The 17,496-nt window shown below is 37.0% G+C and overlaps 2 protein-coding genes across 2 annotated transcripts in view; one reads left to right on the top strand and one right to left on the bottom strand.

Annotated features, from left to right (window-relative positions):
- The window catches only part of CHODL (chondrolectin), a 29,566-nt gene extending 18,824 nt beyond the window's left edge, over positions 1–10,742 (top strand). Inside the window, exons 6-10 of the mRNA XM_009640879.2 lie at positions 700–857; positions 4,255–4,302; positions 4,685–4,768; positions 6,423–6,525; positions 10,658–10,742. Coding sequence (XP_009639174.1) covers positions 700–857; positions 4,255–4,302; positions 4,685–4,768; positions 6,423–6,525; positions 10,658–10,742 — 478 coding nt within the window. The remainder of the gene's footprint in view (positions 1–699; positions 858–4,254; positions 4,303–4,684; positions 4,769–6,422; positions 6,526–10,657) is intronic.
- A 5,308-nt stretch (positions 10,743–16,050) lies between these two features.
- TMPRSS15 (transmembrane serine protease 15) overlaps positions 16,051–17,496 on the bottom strand; it is a 54,404-nt gene continuing 52,958 nt past the window's right edge. The window contains exon 28 of the mRNA XM_035896489.1: positions 16,051–16,206. Within this exon, the coding sequence (XP_035752382.1) occupies positions 16,051–16,206 (156 nt within the window). The remainder of the gene's footprint in view (positions 16,207–17,496) is intronic.

Genomic DNA, 17,496 nt, shown 5'->3' on the forward strand with positions numbered 1-17,496 from the left:
AAAGAGTGAAATGCCCGGCAAGTCTTCTAGAAAGAAGCTTGAAGACTTGCTGCCCCATGAAGTTAGCAGCATCCCTCCTTAGTTCCTCCAGATAAAAGGAAGCTGGCAACTAGGGTTTTGAATTTGAAGCAGTAAAAGGATGGCATAGTATGGCTTCAGTCTACAGTTTTCTTTGCTCCCATCTCATGAGTTTGCCTCTGTATGGCTTCTGGAGGTTTTATATCCCACATAGAGGATTTACGATGTAGTCTGAAAGCTGTCAGACAACTTGTGCAAGACTCTGGCCACCTCAAATCAGGGAGCCAGCCACCAAGTAAATTAATGCGTGTTTCTTAGTCTAACTTGATCTGTTTCTACCCTGTCTTTTCCTGATTAAGCAAAAGGCCAGAGTAGCAGCAGCTCACAGAACTCAGGACAATGGGGCAGGTAAGAGTCAGATAGGAAGGAAAAGAGGCAGCGGAGCAGTAGGGTGTTATTTCTGCAAAGGTGCTTTGGACAGATTTTTTTTTTAATATCCAGAGATGTAGAGCCAGGCCCTAAATTTCTTTCACAGAGGAGTTGTGGGAAATGCAGTGTATCTTTGAGGAGGATGGGATCATTGGGGGATCACATGTTTTCACTGATGTAAACTCCTTTTCCTGTCATCCTAATGAACCTTACCTTCAAAATTTGAAAGTTTGTCTTTATGTGTGTCACTAGAAATTGGTATACAGATGAGCCTTCCTGTGGAAGTGAAGCCTGTGTTGTGATGTATCATCAGCCAACTGCAAACCCTGGTCTGGGAGGGCCATACCTTTATCAATGGAATGATGATAGATGCAACATGAAGCACAATTTTATCTGCAAGTATGGCCCAGGTAGGTGAAAGTAAACGAATATTTCACAGGTGGGACACTTTCTTAGAAAAACAACTGCCTTTTGTGAAGGAATCTGCCAATGTCTTGTGGCCTGTAGTACTGATTCCTTTGGTGTGTGCGCAGCTGAGCTGACATTAACAGGGGATGTAATATATCAAATCCAGTAGTAATTTAAGTAAACCTATCTGTATCCAATAAGAATGTTTTCAAGGTTATCTTCACTGTCATACATTCCCACGTTTATAGGATCACAGGGTCATAGAATCATTTAGGTTGGAAAAGGCCTTTAAGATCACCAAGCCCAACTGTTTACTTTGATTTAACTCATTCACTTGTTATTTTATTCTCCATAAAGTGTTTTAAGTGGCCATTTACTACTTCCCTTGCTCGCTATCAAGTAGGATGACCAAGACATCTCTTGGTCCTACTGTAAAAAAAAAAAATCACAATGTCCTTGCACTTTCAGGCATCTGACATTTTATACCAACTTATGTGTGATGGCTTTTTATAAAAGTTTTGACTTAAAGAAAGAAAATAGAACTCCAGAACAGCAGGAAGAAAATTCTGCATTCATATATGTAGATTTATAGATAAGAAAAGCAGATGCACACAAGTTCAGATGGTGACAGAAAAAGCCAGATCTTAAGCAATTTGGCTGTACTTCCAGACATGACATAGGTTCTGTATATGTCAGTAGAGGAAACATGAACTATAAACTAGAACTTTGTGCAAACAGAAAAAGTACATGAAAAGTAAACTTTCAAGTTGTGCCTGTAACAGTTTCTACTTGTGGTGGTAGTTACAGTGAATGGAAACAATATTTCCAAATAATTTATGGTGTGTTTGCTTTTCAAAAACTAAGCTGAAAGTCAGATTACCCATGAAATCCTACTTTTGGCAGGTATTTGACCTACCTAATTCTGCAGTTTTGTACCTGCTTTCTACCCTCTCTATGCTCATTATCTAGCTATAATCACAGTCTTTGTAGAGATCCATCTGTAGAGATCCAGGCTATTTTCTTCCTTCAGTTTTGGTGGATAGGTAGCTTTCTCACTGTCTAATATCTTAATGGAGCTATTAATGGCAATTGATATTGCAAGCAAATATTAAATACTTGGAAGGCTTCATATACCTACACATTTTACACCCACCTCCAAATGTGTTCCTGCTTCTAAAATTGTTTGTGACAATCACTGTCTTATGGTGATCAGTTATAAACTTGGGTCACACAGGCCGTTCAGGGAACTATGATATATACAATTTTATTTCTTTTACACCTGATAACAATTATTTTGAAATAAGAGAACACAATAAAAGTGTCATAAGTTGTTAAAAATAACAATTTTTACGTCAGAAAATGCAGGTTGAATTAAGAGGTCTCCGTTTCAAGTGTATTTCATGTCTTTAAAAACAAATTTAAGTGAAATAATTACTCTGTAATACTGAACTACTTACCATTCTGGTTGTGATGTGATGGTTGTTTTTTACTATTGCTTTCACCATCTGAAAAAATGCTGAGTATTTTGGATTGGCAGAAAACAAAGTGATAACAGTAACAATGAAAATGAATTTATATTTCTTTCACTATGTAGACATAGATTACCAGTGTATAATGAGGCATATATTAAGGCAAACAATGTATAGGTAGAATATTATTAGGACTGACATTGTTATGCAGCTAAATACAGTACTGCTGAATTGAAGCTGTTTACTTTTCAAACTGTTGGAATTGTGCTCTTTAGGAAAAGAGGCTATTCTCCAGAAATGTATTTTTCTACCACATGGAGAAGAGTAGATGCATAAATGTATATAAATGGGTATATGACATTTCTTTCACTGCCTGAAAAAAGTACCACAGTGTTTGTAAGAAAACTACATTTGCTATTTAAAACCTAGTAAGGCTTACAAATGACCTTCCTCTCCTACCCCCAAATCACTGTAATAGCTTCAATGTCAGCCATTTGCAATACAAAATACATCCATTTTACTGGCATTAAAGTGCCAGAAGTGTATTGAATTTCACTTTCTTATCCGAGTATATTGTTTTTCACAACTTTCCTGTCTGTTTTGAGTATACGGTGTATGATACCAGTCATATGCCAAAATGCAGAGGTTGTAGATGACCATGCTGAAGTTGCATATAATTCTATCTGCAATAAGTTCAGGGCAGTGCTTATTAGGCAGTCTTACTCAAGCAGCAACTACATTTCTGGTAGTCATGGTTTTCAAAGCCCTCTTTATAGTACCTCCCTTGACAGCATTTACTATTGCAATGTTCAGTCTGGCTTTAGATCATATTGATCATTCAGCAATCTTAAATTTAATTATAGGTTGGTACTTTCAACCACATTTAGTTCCCGTCCAGCTCCTGTAGGTTTGATTACTCAATCAAATTAAAAACTCATCTCCTCTTCTGCTCTCTAGAGCCAGTAACTCAGTTCTTCGTAGTATTTTGCTATCTTTCTTTTTATGTGGCCAGATGTAGCCAGTTTTTAGCAGAGTAGATGAAATCATTGCCTATGTTCAAGTAGGCTTTAATGCTCTTTTGATTTCTCCAAGCATTATGTGTTTATCAGGACTCTTGGAACTGCTGGCTAATAGCACTATAATATTAATATTATCTTATAATAAAGGCGTGGTATTCAAACAACTATGCAGATTCCGCTCCTATGCCCATCCTTTCAATATGAGGTAATTATTTCTGTAATCTCTGTGAGCTGTTGTAGCAACAGCCATAAGTAAAGCCTACTGCAAGCCTCTGCAGTACAGCTCAGTCATGAAGCGGTTCCTGATGCATTACAAGAAATATGATACTATCATTCCTCTTTTGGTAATTTCACTTCCGTATGTGATGTGTTAGTACCCACTGCCCATGATTTGTATTTTAGGGCTGCCTGTTGCAAAACCAAATTATATGAAGCTGGCATCTAACCTCACAAACCTGTGCTGCTTTCTTTTCCTTCATAGCCAAAATTCTGTAAACATTATTTTGAAAATGTGAATAAGATTTAAGTATTAATCAAGAACACTTCCTCTCTTATATTGTTTTAGGATCATCTGCACAAATGAAACTTTGAACATGGTAGGAGTTTTATTCAGCACGAGAAATTAAGTGATTCAGTGATGTAGCCAGTAACCTAGCAGAGGCCACCAAGAATTGGAACTAGAATAAACTATAGCCCTTTTCTAAGGAGCAAAAAAGTATGAACTAGAAGTGATTTGACACTAGTTTGCAAATAGTGTTTGGTAAGAAGATTAAATGCTGAAGAATGAAGCAATTATTGTTGTGAAGAGTGTATCTATTTCTGTGATAGTGCATGCAAAATAATGAAAACATCTGTTTTATTACACACACTTTTCATTCTTCAACAACTGATTTCAATTATTGATTTAACAGATAATGTCTTAGAAAAAGAATTAGGAGACAGAGCAGAACCAGATTACGGTAAGAAATTTCAAAACATTAACTTGAGTTGCAATGGTAAATACATAATAATAAGGATATCTTACAAGAACCTCCAAAACTACTCAAGTTTAACAGCCATAGTTTAGTACTGGAACATAGGAAAAATTAATCCTTTGGAGAGCAATAACTACAAATATATGGCTATTTTTCAGAATAGCACTGCTCATAATTCTTGTTCCATATGTAATCCTAATTTTGCAGTAAAATCCTCTTTACATGTTTATATTCAGCTATTTATTCAATCTGACAATGTTGATTTTTCCAATATAAGTTTAGATGTAATTGCTATTAATTTATTTAACAACATAACAGCCATATTTTGTACTCTCTGTTTTCCTAAAATGTCTGATATACTTTTCAGGTGTTTTTCCAACGGTGCCAGCAGGAAATCCTTATGACACAAGCAAACCAGAAGATCAGTATCATGTTATTGCTACTGAAACAGGTAACGTGTTCATATGAATTGAGTGTTCTGGTAAAAATATTAAGTCCTCAGCTGAATTAATCTTTAACAATTTCTATTATTGTCAATGGGACAAAGCAGTCTATTTCCTCAGGAAGTTGTCTGAAAAAGTATACTTTTGCATAACATTTCAAAAGTTTTAGTCAGCCCTCTTTGTAACTGTGGAAACAAAGTATTTCCATGTCTTGCCAAACTTTGATCCAAATCTGCACCGCTGTCTCTGACCCCGGTAAGTCTCTGTCAAGATGCGAGATTTCACCCGTGTTCACCCAGCTGTGGAGCATCTCCTAGGCTATGGTAAGTTATGCCTTGCCTCTCTCTGTCTCCTCTCCACCTCTTCCCAACTTGTGTAACAAACATGTGGTACATACGTTATCTTTTATACCTGATAGCTGGGGCTCACAAAAAAGGCACAAATGAAACTCTCCTAACAGATAGGGCATGAAGTTTTCGGTTGTCTGCAGAATAAGCACTGTGTGATAGCTCCCCCAAGTACCCTATGTTTTAAGGAATACAATATGCTAAGGAGTTAAATGCTTTGCTGAGATTTCTAGCAGAGATGGTACTTGATATTTTGAAAATGGATACCTACTGCCTAGGAGCTTTCTGTAATGCTCCCAGCTCCTTCATTCAGCAACTTATGTCCTGAACAGAGTCCTGCAGTTTGTGAAGAGTTGTAGCATGGCCTTAATGTAAGGAATTGAACATCTCTAAGGAGCAACTCCAGATTTTACAGGATTACAGCATGGGCTTGTGGAAAGCTGGCACTCCCTTTCCACACTCGTTGGCTGGATTTGAGCCATTTTCCTAACTGATGTTTCCCATTGTTTGTAACTCCAGAGGAATGGATATATTGATGAACTATATTTTAACACTATTTTTACAAACCATGGAAAGACTGTCTATGTGGAACTCATAAACAAACCCAACCTGAACATTCACATTTATTCTTGCTAGGGAAAATATGTTCAAAAGAAGACAATGGCTAAGAAAGTCTCCACAATTTGTACGTTAAATGTATACTATTATAAAACAAGGGCATATAGTTACTGAAAAACAGCCAGACCTTTTCTGGAAGTTGTAGACCCCATCCTCTGTTCTAGTCAGATAATAGAGTGCCAGTTTCAACCATTTCCCACTCCTTTTGCCAAGGGATCTTCAGGGGAGCACCTTTAGTTCTCTCCTCATTAGTCAAGGACAGTGTACATTTGTCTTTTAAGGGAAATGGGGAGACAAGAGCAAGGTTTTTTCCTTTTGTGGTCTTGCATGGGTGGGAATCCAACACGTAAGGGCCGCTAAGTAGACAGGTTATATGGATCGTAAAAACAATAGGCCATGAAATAGACTCTCTTTAAATATTTGAGTTTTCTATTATAAAATTGGAAATCTTGCATTGATGCATATAGAAAATATCAGAAATTAAGTCCTTCAGATATGTTTTGCACATTGCTGGTGAAGTACTATTTTATTCTTGATATTGCCGTGTCATCTTTTTGGAGCTCTTCCTATAGAGGGCATGAATAAATGCTCTTCTGTGTAATTTAATGTATTTCTGATGTTTTACTCCAGATTTTTACTCATGTTATTAAGGGTATTTCAACATGGGAGACATTAATGAGAACTTTTTGTCTTGTAGGTATAATTCCAAATCTAATTTACGTTGTAATACCCACTATACCACTACTGCTGTTGATACTAGTGGCTTTTGGGACTTGCTGTTTCCAGATGCTTCATAAAAGGTAAAATATGCTAATCCAAAATGGTCTTATAATGCAGAATTCATGTTTCCATTGGCAAGCTATTCATACTGAAAGACTGCTTACATCTGTCCCCAAATATGCAAATAAGCATCTTTTCATCTATTAAAATCCAAGTTGTTTACAGCTGAACATTCACCATCAGGCTTTTCCACAATACACTGAAATAGTTTCATCTCTCAGTGTATTGCCATTAGGACTTCACCTGTTTCTGAAAAAGATATCTTTGCTGACTCTTTGATATGCTGAGCTACTGTCAACACTTTTACTTCACCTCTTCCATCATGATTACCACCTCTACAGCATCTGGGCCTTGGGGATTAATAGTGGGATCCTCACTGGCACAGGGCAAGCTCAAGGACTCATCTCAGTTTCTGACCAAAAGTGCAGTTTTTTCCAAGGAAAAACCTAAGGCACCAGCAGCTGTTTAACGCGTATCCCATATGAGCAACAGATGGGCCACTGGAGCAGAGAAATTGAAAACAAAAAGCAAAACCATGTTTTGAGCCACACGCCAGTGCAACTCCTTTGTACATCATGTATCTATCAAAGAAGATAAGTAGATGTGTGTACATGGATGTAGTATCAAACAGATGTATTATATGCAAATAGGAAACATTTTGGCCCATGAGACAGGATATGTTTTGATCTGTGCTTTAAAATTCTTTGGACTTTTAATTTTTCTCAAAATAGGATATACCAAGATATGACAACATATAATATTTTTTTTTCCTGAACTAGCCTTTCTGAAACTTTCAAGGATACTTTTCATTCTGTAGGTTTTTTTCAGGAAGTGTTCTCAAGTAAATGTAATCCAGAAGAGTTTAAACTGAAATATGTTTTATGGATAAACACTATTTGGGTAAAATAACAAGAGTAATAAACAGATTCACTAGCTGTTATCCCTCTTGAAGAGCAGGAATACTAGTAAGCAATATGACACCACTGGTTTAGGCAATTAGAAAAAAAAATTCCACCTTACTCTTAGTCTGTATTTTTCTTTGTGGTTTTTATTTAGCATTTTCTACAAACAACAGAAATACCTTATTTCAAGTGGGAAAACACTCCAAATATCAAGTCTGCTTATATCTGTATGAGTACACTGTTGTTTGCAGCACTCCTTAGTGATGTGTCTCGTTGAAACAAGTGAACATAAAGAAAAGATATTATGAGGTCTGCATCATAAACTACATTGTGTCTTTATGTTATGCACTTTCCTACAAAGAAAAGGAAGACATGCACTTCCCAACCTGTCTTATGGCAGGCAAATTCATTGTTGTGAAAGGTTGTATCCAAACCTCAGCACTGGGGCTGTGTAGAAGGTTGGAAACTCAAAGCAAAAAGAGTAATAAAGGAATCATATGTATAACAATAGCCATTATATATGTAATCTGACTCGGGAACCCTTATTACCATGGACCTTGATTTCTTGGTAAGTATGACATATGTGTTCATACCTTTTCTGGCAACCCTTTCTCTCCCCAGAAAAGGTTCAGCTCTCTTAATACTCCTGGGAAAACAATGAAAGAGTCATGGCCCACTGAAATCAATAGAAATAGTAGTGTTGACTTCAGTGGGCTTTGATCAGGCCTTTGATGCTATAGCAGTTCATCCAGATGCAATTCATCTGAACTTCCAAGACTTAAAAATTGCCTGACACAGATATTGGAAATTCAGCTTGGAAGATTGTACTTTTTCTGTTAGCTGATTAGTTTTGGTAGACTAAATGATACAAAAATCAGGGAGATAATGGATTTGAATGAAAACAGATTTTTTTTTTTTTTTTCAGAATGTTCATTTTGGGTTGCACTAAAGCTTTTAATTAAATAAAACAAATTTTCTTTAAAATTCATTTAAGTTGAAAGAGGATATTCTGGTATTACTAAAGATGAAGTATTTTCTTTTTTTATCTGTTGAAACAGAACTTTCTTTTTAAAAAATGTTTCCCCATCTTTTTCAGTTATATTTCCACATATGACCTACTTTGCAAATCATTTTGGTTCACCACAAATGCACAGTTCTTGGTTAAAAAGCAAATTAAAAAAAGAGGCAACCACTTGAACTGATCATCTGGACACTGTAGAGGTTTAGGAAAGGGACTCTGTCCTGCTGGGGAAGGAGGGATCCCCAACTTTCCAAATGAACCTGACTTCTCATTCTTTTTTAGGCATCCACAACATGGTGACCTTTCCTCTGAAAGCCACAACCCATGGCCAACCAGGACATGCCTAGCTTGAAAGGTCATGACTAATTTTGCCTGGCGTTGGGCTCTTAAAGGGTAGTAATAAGGCAAAGCAAAACATCTTCCCTGTAGCTAGTAGAAATGATCAGCTCATTCATGCTTAGATGCTCTCCCTTTCATTTCTTCCAGGGAAGCAAGGAGAAACTGCTTCAAAGACCCATCTCCATTATCATCTGAATGCCTTGCAGAAAGTTTAAATTCCAACCTGGTATATTTCTCAGTTTCTATGATTGTGTTTGATGGTCAAAACAGTGATATGCTCAAGCTATTTTTTGCATTTTCCTTACCTTTCTTACTAAAACCTATTTCCTGAACCAGATGTATAGTTGTTGAAAATCAGCGTAGGTTTGCTGAAGATAAACTCATCTTACACAGCTAAAGTTCTGATTCAAGGTATTTAGCAATTGTTCCTGCTGTGTGGCAAGGATGCTCCAGTCAAAGCATTCCATCATTAATCTACAAAATATGCCTGATTTTGCTGTATTAATTGGGAAGGAAGTAGTGAATCAGTTTCTTAAAGAAGTGCTGAAACTACTTGATTCGTTGCAATTGCTTTGTTTATAGCATTGTGGCCTGATCTAAAGTCCACTGAAACCAATGGGAGTCTTTTCAATTACTCCAATGGGCTCAGGTACATAATGCATTACTTTGTAGGACTTCAGAGGTAAGTCTGGAGGGACTAAAAGCTACTGTACCATACAGCTCCCTTAAAGTACATTTTAAATCAACTCAGACTCGCTTACATTTACACACGAGGAAAGGAGTAAAACTGAATGTATAGGACTGTTGGGTTCTTGACTCTCAGGTTTCCAACTCAGAATTATGTAGGGCTACTTCTCCTCTGGTTTTTACTTGATTGGAAAAAAACATCAGTGTGATATATTCTGGCCAGAGGGAAAAACATTTTGATTGAAATGCAGCTGCAGTGGCTCATGAAGTGCCTTTTCAGTAGGCTGCAGTGCACTGTCATCTGCCATCTAGGTGACGGAAGGTGGTCTGTTGTGGCAGTCGTAGCAGAAATGCTAGCCACGTGGAAAGACTGGCATCAATTTACAGGGTACCTCAGGGCTCCCTGTAAAGATTAGAGTGAACATTTTTGCAGTGTTGCAGAGCAAGTACTTTTGGAAACCAGTTTTATCTTTTTTTTTTTTTATTAAAAAAAAAAACCACAAAAACTACTATTGACAGTTTTGAATGAAAACTAGGCCTGAGGAAGCTTTCTACCAGTCATTCATTGCTAGGAGTCTGATTCATGCACCATTACTTCATTAGAAGTTAGGTCAAGCCCTAAAGGGAAGAGGCTTTCTGGCGTACCAGTACACGCTGGCACCCGTTAGTGCACCATGGTCACGGGGGTGCAGCTCCAGGATGTGTGTGGGCAGGGTTGCAGTGGCCCCCTGGGGTGGGTGGGCTGCACCCTGAGCGCATTGGACATAGGCTCGGGGGTGTGCACGCTCCTATCCCCTGTATGTTTCCCCAGACAAGGGAAGTACCCAGTCTCCCCATCACCCAGTCAAACAGTGTCCACGCTCATCTCTGAAAAGACCACTCTGTGTGAGTAGATGTGGTTGAATGTGAACTGGGAGGGGGGGGCGGGAAATACAGGCCAAGGCAGTTTGGTTCCTGGGAGGAATGCTGCGAAGCAGGGTGGCCTGGTAACTTTGGTAACAGTTGCTTACCTCAACCCACCGCTTCGGTGCTATGCTTGGTGCAGCATGGGCGTGACCCTTTTGTGGTTGGGGAACCTATGCTATGAAAGCAACAAAGATGGCTTTCAAATAGGGGATGAAATACCCAGGTCTGATCATGAACCTGAATCAGGACTACAAAGGCACACATGCACTGAAAATAGTTTATATTTTTATTTTTCAGTAAAGGAAGAACAAAAACCAGTCCAAACCAGTCCACACTATGGATTTCCAAGACGCCTAGGAAGGACAGTAGCATGGAGGTATAATGATTTACTGACTGCAAACGAAGCAAAAATAACATTTTGCTGTCAGGCTGTATTATAATGTCATCAAAGAACATTAGCTTGGAATGGCTTGAAAATGCAAAGGATCTACCAGAATGAACTGTAAGCTCCCCCTTGAGGCAAATGTTCAGATCATTTTTATATAAAGTTTGATTATTAATTCAGTAACAAAATATGCCATGCTAAATAAAGGGTATGTGTTTATTTTGCTGAGAGATGTAAGTTAGCTAGTTGTGAGCAATGAAATGAACAGAGCATTTGAAGTTTTTATGGGGAAATATCTACCATGTATATCAGTTTTAAGATTGTTTGTAGTTAAACCCTCTTTGTTTCCTTTAGTCTCTCATACATTGTAATGTAGTTGATGTACTGTAAATGGAACTGACAATTTTACAGTGTAACAATTATTTATCTTTGCATAAATGTTTGATACAAAATATTTGTTTAGTATTTATTTGCACATTTAACACAGTTTTTTATTCTCAGGCACACAAATTATTTTATTATGTATTAACATGGTCACTAGCAGAGATAGTGTCACAACATGGTGGCTGATCTGATGTGGCAAAATTCAAGGATTCATAAAAGTAATTTCATGGCATGTAATGAATCCACTTTGCCAAGGAATGACCATAACTGGTCCAAGGTCAACATAAATCACTTGGCAAGTGATACCTCGGTAATGAGGTGTCTTTTGAAGGCAGCCATTAGTTGTTACTTAAGTAAAATATTTTTTACTTTTTCTGAGGGGAAAAAGAAATATCACAATGAGCAAGAGTAATATTAAAATTACTTGTTTCAGTAAATCTATGTAAGGCAGACATTAAAGATCATTTAAGTACAGCTAATAGTTTGTGAGGAATAATGTAAAGCTGGATCAAAGAGAAGACAAATGGCTTCCCTTGGAAGTGGAACTAATAGATTGATCCCAATGTTACTCAGGCTATTAGCTAGAAAAGCGTTAATTATGTTAATTGATAGGCAGATTTAGAGGTAAGCTTGATGCATTTAAAGTCTTCTTTTAGAGTTATTATTAATATCATTAATGTCCTTTCTCTTCGGTTCTTTAAGAGCTTTCTGTGCCATAAGAATAGTTTTACCAGTCATTAGGAGTAGATCTTGGGGTGGTAGCAATAACACTCTGCCTGATTTGTTGGTGACAGTCTGGTGCTGTAGCAGATAGTTAAGGGATTTTGCCGCAGTTGCAGCAAGAGTTCAAGAGCATGAATTCAAGCTAGTTGGCTTTCCATTAACACAGATGCAAAACTACTGCTGGGTGAAGAGCTGGACAGAAGCAAAACCTTATTACTCTTCGGGTTGCCTACACTGTGCTACCTGATGTTTACCACAGCTTTGAACTTCAGAGACAAGTGTGTGTCAATTTTTCTGAGTAAAGAAAAAAACCCCAACATTTAAAATTCAATGCCACTAATAGTACTTGTGCAATGCTATTGCTGAACAGCTTTTGGAAGCATCTTAAAATTACTGTTATGCCATATTTTTACTTCCTCTTTGAAGAAGCCACCTTCTGTAGTTCAGGTTAAGTATTGCTATTCCTATTCACAATATTCTGTAGTTTTTCCAGTCAGTCACAACTTCTTTCTTTGCTCAATCCCTTACTGAAATTTAATTTGTAGTGATTGTAAATAGAGAGAAAATACTATGATCCTACATGATCACCAAGACCAGAATTGTTTTTCTCCTGTCTTAAGTATTGCTTAAATCAACTGAGGGCAAGAGATTCCTCTTTCTTGGGAACAGTTGCAGTAAAGTGTGGGGGTTTTTGGTGGGGTTTTTTTTTATGGTCTTGAAGGATTAACTCTCCAAAGAAAATGGAGAAGAGGGGAGAGTGAAGATTTACATAAAAATATTTCTCAATACTTTGTGCTTCCAAAGGACGTGTAAAGGTGTAGCAGTTGATATTCTGATTAATGCCACAGGGGTGACAGAAGTCATTTCCATGCAGCATATAGGAGAAAGCAAATACCTTCAGATGTCTTTCTTACAGGGTGAAGGCAATTTCCAGGCAGTTATTAACATGGACCAGTCTTAAACTCTGTGTGAAGGAAGAATGGGAAGTGGCATGCAATGCTTTTATTGTAATAAAATCAGATTCTATATGTAAATAAGAAATATTGATTATTGCAGCAAAATATTTCCATCTCGTATCACCTACTTAGGGGAAGGAAATAGTTTCCTTACATTTATTTCCTTCATTTAGGATGTTATTCCTAGATACCAGATAAAATCTAAACAATCTGAAGAAACCTATTTAGAAGACTGCAAATGGTGCATGAATCTAACTTAAAGTCTTATGACTTCCACCTTTAAGTAGGTGATTGTATTCTGTGCAAAACAAACAAATGCCATACATATACAAATTCTTTCAGCTTTGTTTCCCTTATTTCCACACACAAAAGGGAGATAGATAGGAGTAAGGGTAAAAGAGGAAAGGGGGAAAAAAAAGATAGGAGTGTTCCACACTTGCAGAGAGAATACCTAGAAATTAGACTTTATGCTGGTATTTCCTTTGGATTTTCTTGGGGCTTCCAGAAAAACAACGGGTATTTAGGTGACATGGTCCATCAGTGGCAACAGAATTGCTATTTAAAAAGAAAACCAAAAAAACCCCCAACAAAACCCCCTAACTCTCTCTGTTCTTCATATTCACATTAAACTCTTCAGAATGGAGAAAGGAAAATTTATTTCCAATTTCAGGTGACAGATTTCATCAACTAAAGCCACTTTGAATAAGCTTGTTGGCTTTTATGTACAGCTATGGGGTCCCATTACAGTGGCCACATTCCCTTCTTCTCACTGCCTCTCTAAATCTTTTCCAAGTGGCAGCAGTAGGTGAGGCAAGGAACTGCAGGATGAACAGTAAACCTTATCTAGCCCTCAGATGGATGGCATGGCTTCGGTTTGGTATTTTAAAAACATCATACTCCCACCATCCCTATTTTCCCCAGGGAATATAATTTTTCTTTTTTTCCATAGTGATGTTGGCATTTTGCAAGTAAGAATCATCTGAGAGAGAAAGCTCTTGTTTCCTTCTTCAGTATTTTAAACTTTTTTTGGGTGCAAGCAAGTGTAAGTCAGCATCAAGCTTCCACTGCCTATTTCAAAGCATCTTGGACTGTGACTCAGTTGAAAATAATCCATTCTACCCACGTTTTAACACAGTAACGACTGGTTTCTCCACAGGTCAAGATACAGACAAATGAAGTAATGGATGCTGAATGAAGGCTAGAATGTGGTTGACTAAGGTCATGTTAGTTTTATCTAGACATAAATTAGTTGAAATAAAATGTTTATTTTTAATTATACTAGTCTAGATTACATATATGTATCTATACTGGAGTTTACAATAGGCAAATTTTTTAGTCTGAGGGGATGGTTTATTAATGTATACTTCAAAATACATCAATGCTTTGCGTTTTGGGAAGCAAAAATAAATGTATATTACTGTATTTCTGGGAAGCACATTTTCTAGTAACTGGATCTACTTTGAGCTGGCTCTTGTATTTCATTAACAGATTGAAACACCATTTACAATAGTGATGTATGTCAAATAATGCAGAAATCATGTCATATTTTAATTAGGCATTTTAATGTAATTGCTTCATCCGAATCAATTTATACTGATAGCAGAATGCACTTTATTTTCAGTGGCTGTTTTCAAGTGAAGGAGAGTAATAGGAGAAACAGTAGCCCACTATAAAAGATAGGATTTGCAACTTTAACATTTTAATGTTAAAAACTGCATGGTTTATGTGAAATAAGGTGTCTAAACCACCTTTTACTTTCTCTCTGGCTTAATTACATCTGTCTATGTTCCTTGTGGTCACAGATGTATTGATAAAGCTAAATATTTTGGTCTGGACCTAGTCCTCTAATGCTTATGAAGACCTGAAAACAGTTTGGGACTTGATATTTTTTATCAGTGACTGCCAACCTGTGTTTGTAAGCTAGCCTTGTATTTTGAGCACTTCATATCTGCATTTAGCATTGTAAGCACCAAGCATGGGAGCTACTTACAAAAGTCATACATCTATGTGTATATGTGTAGATACACATACACAGTAAGTTAGAATGCATTTTATATTTTCATGCAGTACTTCAGAATTAAAAATATATTAAATGCCTATACTAGGCTGAAAACAGAAATAAAGGAAATGCATGCTATTACACTAACATTAAGCATTAAGACAGCGTTGAATTTAAGGCATTTCAACAAGTAGAGAATTATATTTTAATGTAAACCTATGTAGAAAAGAACTCAAGAAGATAAAACCCCCCTTTTTTTTCTTCATATTCTTTCCTCTTTAGAATGCTGTAATGGGCTATCATGATAGTTTTTATACAAAGCACAAAATCAGTAAAAAGTCACCAGTACAGAAAAATGTATCAGAGGAACCCTACTACTTTTTATCTACCAGGAATAGCTGATGCTCATTATTGTCAGATGTTTTTTAAAAACATTACTTTTTATGAGAGGAAGTTGAAGTCTTGTGAGTCTGTGCTTGGGTGTACACAAGCACATATCTATAATTGCTTGAATAATTGCCAAAACACTTGCCTAAAAAGAAAACTGAAAAGCTATATTCAATCCTTATTTAACTCTATTAATTCCAAACGAATTATACAAGAGAGAACTTTTGGCTTACGTTCAGTTTATTCATTAGAAAGCAGCATGATACATTATAAGCCTTTATGCACAATCCATAAACCTCATTCCAGAGCTTTTTGTAATAGACAAGATGAAACTCCCATGAGTCCAGTTTAAGCAGATAACATATACCTTCATTCTGATATGCAGTGAGATTACTGAGAAGAGCTGACTATGCATTGAGATGAAAATGCACATTGAAAAATACACTGTAAAAACATAAAACCAGGTATCATTTGGCCTGAAATTAATAATTTAGACCATTTTTCAATAAAGCATTTGCAGTTTGCAAACTTTTTTTTTTTTACTGCCCATGCGTTGTAAAGCCCTCCACTGTGCATTTAATGCACTGGTGTTCAAAGAAACTGCTTCCCCACATTCTCATATAAAAGAAAAAGTTAAATGATAAAACTATTTATTAACAAATCCACAGCATCTGGTTTGAAATATTACTCTCAGTTGGTAATGGAGTTCTGAATTATTAATATTTTCCACCCCAAAATTTAAATATTTATTCAGTTTCTCTAACTGTGAGACTGGAATGCCAGTTCGGTTTACATCATTATACAATGGCCTACTTTCAACCTTTAAATTCTATTTCTATCATTAAAAAATATCAAGCTAATAGATGATTTCTTTGATCCAGTCCACAAACATGGTGACTCGAACATACACTCCTGGTCGTTTGGGAAGTGCACACTCATAGCCAAATGATGTTACACCAACCAAAACCCACTTGTTGCCGTCTTCAAATGTCAGAGGGCCACCTGAATCTCCCTGCAATATGAAATTCAAAAGTTAAAAGTGAACGGTGTCAACTCCGAAGCAGAGCCTCTTTATGATCTTTTGTTCATGTTGATCCTTCATCCTAGACATTGTATCCCTGTATGTCTTGGGCACAAGAGGTGAGATCAATATGAATTCTTCCATGTGGATAAGTTCTTGAGATAATCTATTTCCTTTTTTTCTTTCTTTTTTTTTTTTTAAAGGATGAGATCATAATCTCTTACCAGTTTTTCAATACAGGACTGGGTTTCAAATGATTTTTTTTTTTTGCTTCTTACTTTTACATTTAGCCCTTCATCTTTTACAAAGCCTGGGTAAATATATAGGATTATTTTTTAGTTGAATCTATTCAGCAAAAATGCAGTTCTGTGTTCAGTCACCCCAGAGTTTCTGCAATTTCAAAATTAGAGAAAAAGACTGCAAGATTGCCAGAAGAGGAGGTGTCCTTTTATCGCACCTTCTTCTCAATAGTTTAGCAGACATAGCATTGCAAGAGAGTGTGGGAGACCAAATTCAATTCACCCCACAGCCTAAGTGGGGGATGAGTCAGCCATGAGTGTCTTGTTTTGATGCAAAAGAAAGCAGTGACTATTTTTTGTTGTCTATCGAGTTAGTTGAACCAGTATAATTTTTATCTTCCCATGGCCCTGTGAATGGAGCTTTATGGGAGAATTCTACAAGGACTCAGCCATTAAAATACTTCTGCCCATAACTCTAGGGCATCTGCAAAAGTTCAAAGGCTGTGACAGCTGCCTAAAGGCTGAAGCACTATCAGGACTCACTTGCTCATCTTTGTTCATGGTTGAATGGTCTTTGATCACAACACTGGTCACTGGTACTCTATATCAGCCTGCACTTCTACGCTGCTTTTTTTCTGTATGAGGTTCAGAAGGCAAAAAGGAAAGAAGAAAGCCACAGAGGCTGAACAAATAGCAAGTGAAATTAGGCTTGTATACGCTCATCCTTCTAGACTAAACTAGCCAAAGTCACTGCACCTGATGAAGGCTTAGGTTGTGAGGGTGAGGCAAGAGCAATTATGTCAGAGTGCTCCTCATCAGACTTGAGGAGAACCAGCCAGTCTCCATGCCATAGACTCCCTATTGCTGGAAGAAAAATGATGCGACAGCTGACTCTGACTGTGTCCTCAAAGAGAAGCAGTGTGTTATAAGCAGAGCTGAAATGGATAAAAACTAGATCCCCAAGAAGCAGCATATGAGATCAATACAGAAAGGCAGCCTCTCCAAAATACTGTGGCATCCACTTAAAAAAGTCTCCAGAGTC

Source organism: Egretta garzetta, unplaced genomic scaffold, assembly GCF_000687185.1.
Source record: "Egretta garzetta isolate BGI_Z169 unplaced genomic scaffold, ASM68718v1 scaffold45, whole genome shotgun sequence".
In the NCBI taxonomy this organism is placed as follows: Eukaryota; Metazoa; Chordata; class Aves; order Pelecaniformes; family Ardeidae; genus Egretta; species Egretta garzetta.